The sequence below is a fragment of the Myotis brandtii genome, unplaced genomic scaffold (assembly GCF_000412655.1).
Source record: "Myotis brandtii unplaced genomic scaffold, ASM41265v1 scaffold1554, whole genome shotgun sequence".
Taxonomy (NCBI): domain Eukaryota; kingdom Metazoa; phylum Chordata; class Mammalia; order Chiroptera; family Vespertilionidae; genus Myotis; species Myotis brandtii.
Window position 1 is genome coordinate 147,687 of NW_005355638.1, and position 1,612 is coordinate 149,298.

A 1,612-nucleotide genomic window follows, 5' to 3' on the forward strand; every position below is an offset into this window, starting at 1 on the left:
CGTTGGCCTGTGGACTGGAAGGTCCCGGGTTCGATTGCGGTCAAGGGCATGTACCTTGGTTGCGGGCACATCCCCAGTAGGGAGAGTGCAGAAGGCAGCTGATCTGTTTCTCTCTCATCGATGTTTCTAACTCTCTCTCTCTCTCCCTTCCTCTCTGTAAAAAAATCAATAAAATATATTCTTTAAAAATGGGGATCTCTCAACCTCTGACCTGGACTTCCAAACCTGACTCTAGGATTTCTCTGGGGCTGCCGGGCACCCAGGGGAAAAGGAGAGGCAGCAGAAGAGCTGCAGACACGGGGTACCCACCCGCACAAGGTCCATCGCTGCTCCGGCTGAGAGCCCCGGGGAGCCCGCGGGACCTGGGGGGAGAGCAGGTCGTGTTAATTTAATTCTTGTCGGCAATGCAAACAGAATGAGAAATGACGGACACACAACACTTCAGGTGGAGCGGGAAACAGAGAAAATAAAGCACGCTAAAGAGGGTAGAATATACAGTCGTGCCGTAAGGTCATGTGGCTAGCAGGGGAAAACCCTGTGTCAATCACACCTGGGGTACAAGTAGCATCCACGAGACGTAAGAAAAGGTGATGAGGGGGGTGGAGGGTAATTGGGGGGGGATAAGGACACATATGTAACACCTTAATCAAGGAAGAAAGAATATAAAAACATAAAAGCATTTAACTCATTTGAAAAAAAAAGAGAAAAGGTGACGAGCCCTGGCTGGTGTGGCTCAGTGGATAGAGCAGTGGTGGCGAACCTTTTGAGCTCGGCGTGTCAGCATTTTGAAAAACCCTAACTTGACTCTGGTGCCATGTCACACATAAAAATTTTTTGATATTTGCAACCATAGTAAAACAAAGACATATTTTTGATATTTATTTTATACTAAAGGCCCGGTGCACAAAAATTTGTGCACTCAGGGGGGCGGGGGGAGTCCCTCAGGCCGGCCTGTGCCCTCTCTCAGTCTGGGACCCCTCGGGGCATGACCACCTGCTGGCTTAGGCTTGCTCCTTGGGGGACACACAACACTTCAGGTGGAGCGGGAAACAGAGAAAATAAAGCACGCTAAAGAGGGTAGAATATACAGTCGTGCCGTAAGGTCATGTGGCTAGCAGGGGAAAACCCTGTGTCAATCACACACCTGGGGTAAGTAGCATCCACGAGACGTAAGAAAAGGTGATGAGGGGGGTGGAGGGTAATTGGGGGGGGATAAGGACACATATGTAACACCTTAATCAAGGAAGAAAGAATATAAAAACATAAAAGCATTTAACTCATTTGAAAAAAAAAGAGAAAAGGTGACGAGCCCTGGCTGGTGTGGCTCAGTGGATAGAGCAGTGGTGGCGAACCTTTTGAGCTCGGCGTGTCAGCATTTTGAAAAACCCTAACTTGACTCTGGTGCCATGTCACACATAAAAATTTTTTGATATTTGCAACCATAGTAAAACAAAGACATATTTTTGATATTTATTTTATACTAAAGGCCCGGTGCACAAAAATTTGTGCACTCAGGGGGGCGGGGGGAGTCCCTCAGGCCGGCCTGTGCCCTCTCTCAGTCTGGGACCCCTCGGGGCATGACCACCTGCTGGCTTAGGCTTGCTCCTTGGGG

The 1,612-nt window shown here is 48.9% G+C and overlaps 1 protein-coding gene across 1 annotated transcript in view; it reads right to left on the reverse strand.

Annotated features, from left to right (window-relative positions):
* Positions 1–1,612, reverse strand: part of LOC102263173 (zinc finger protein 501) — a gene marked incomplete at its 5' end in the record, with an annotated part of 8,581 nt that overhangs the window by 5,224 nt on the left and 1,745 nt on the right. Inside the window, one exon of the mRNA XM_014536022.1 lies at positions 310–362. Coding sequence (XP_014391508.1) covers positions 310–362 — 53 coding nt within the window. The remainder of the gene's footprint in view (positions 1–309; positions 363–1,612) is intronic.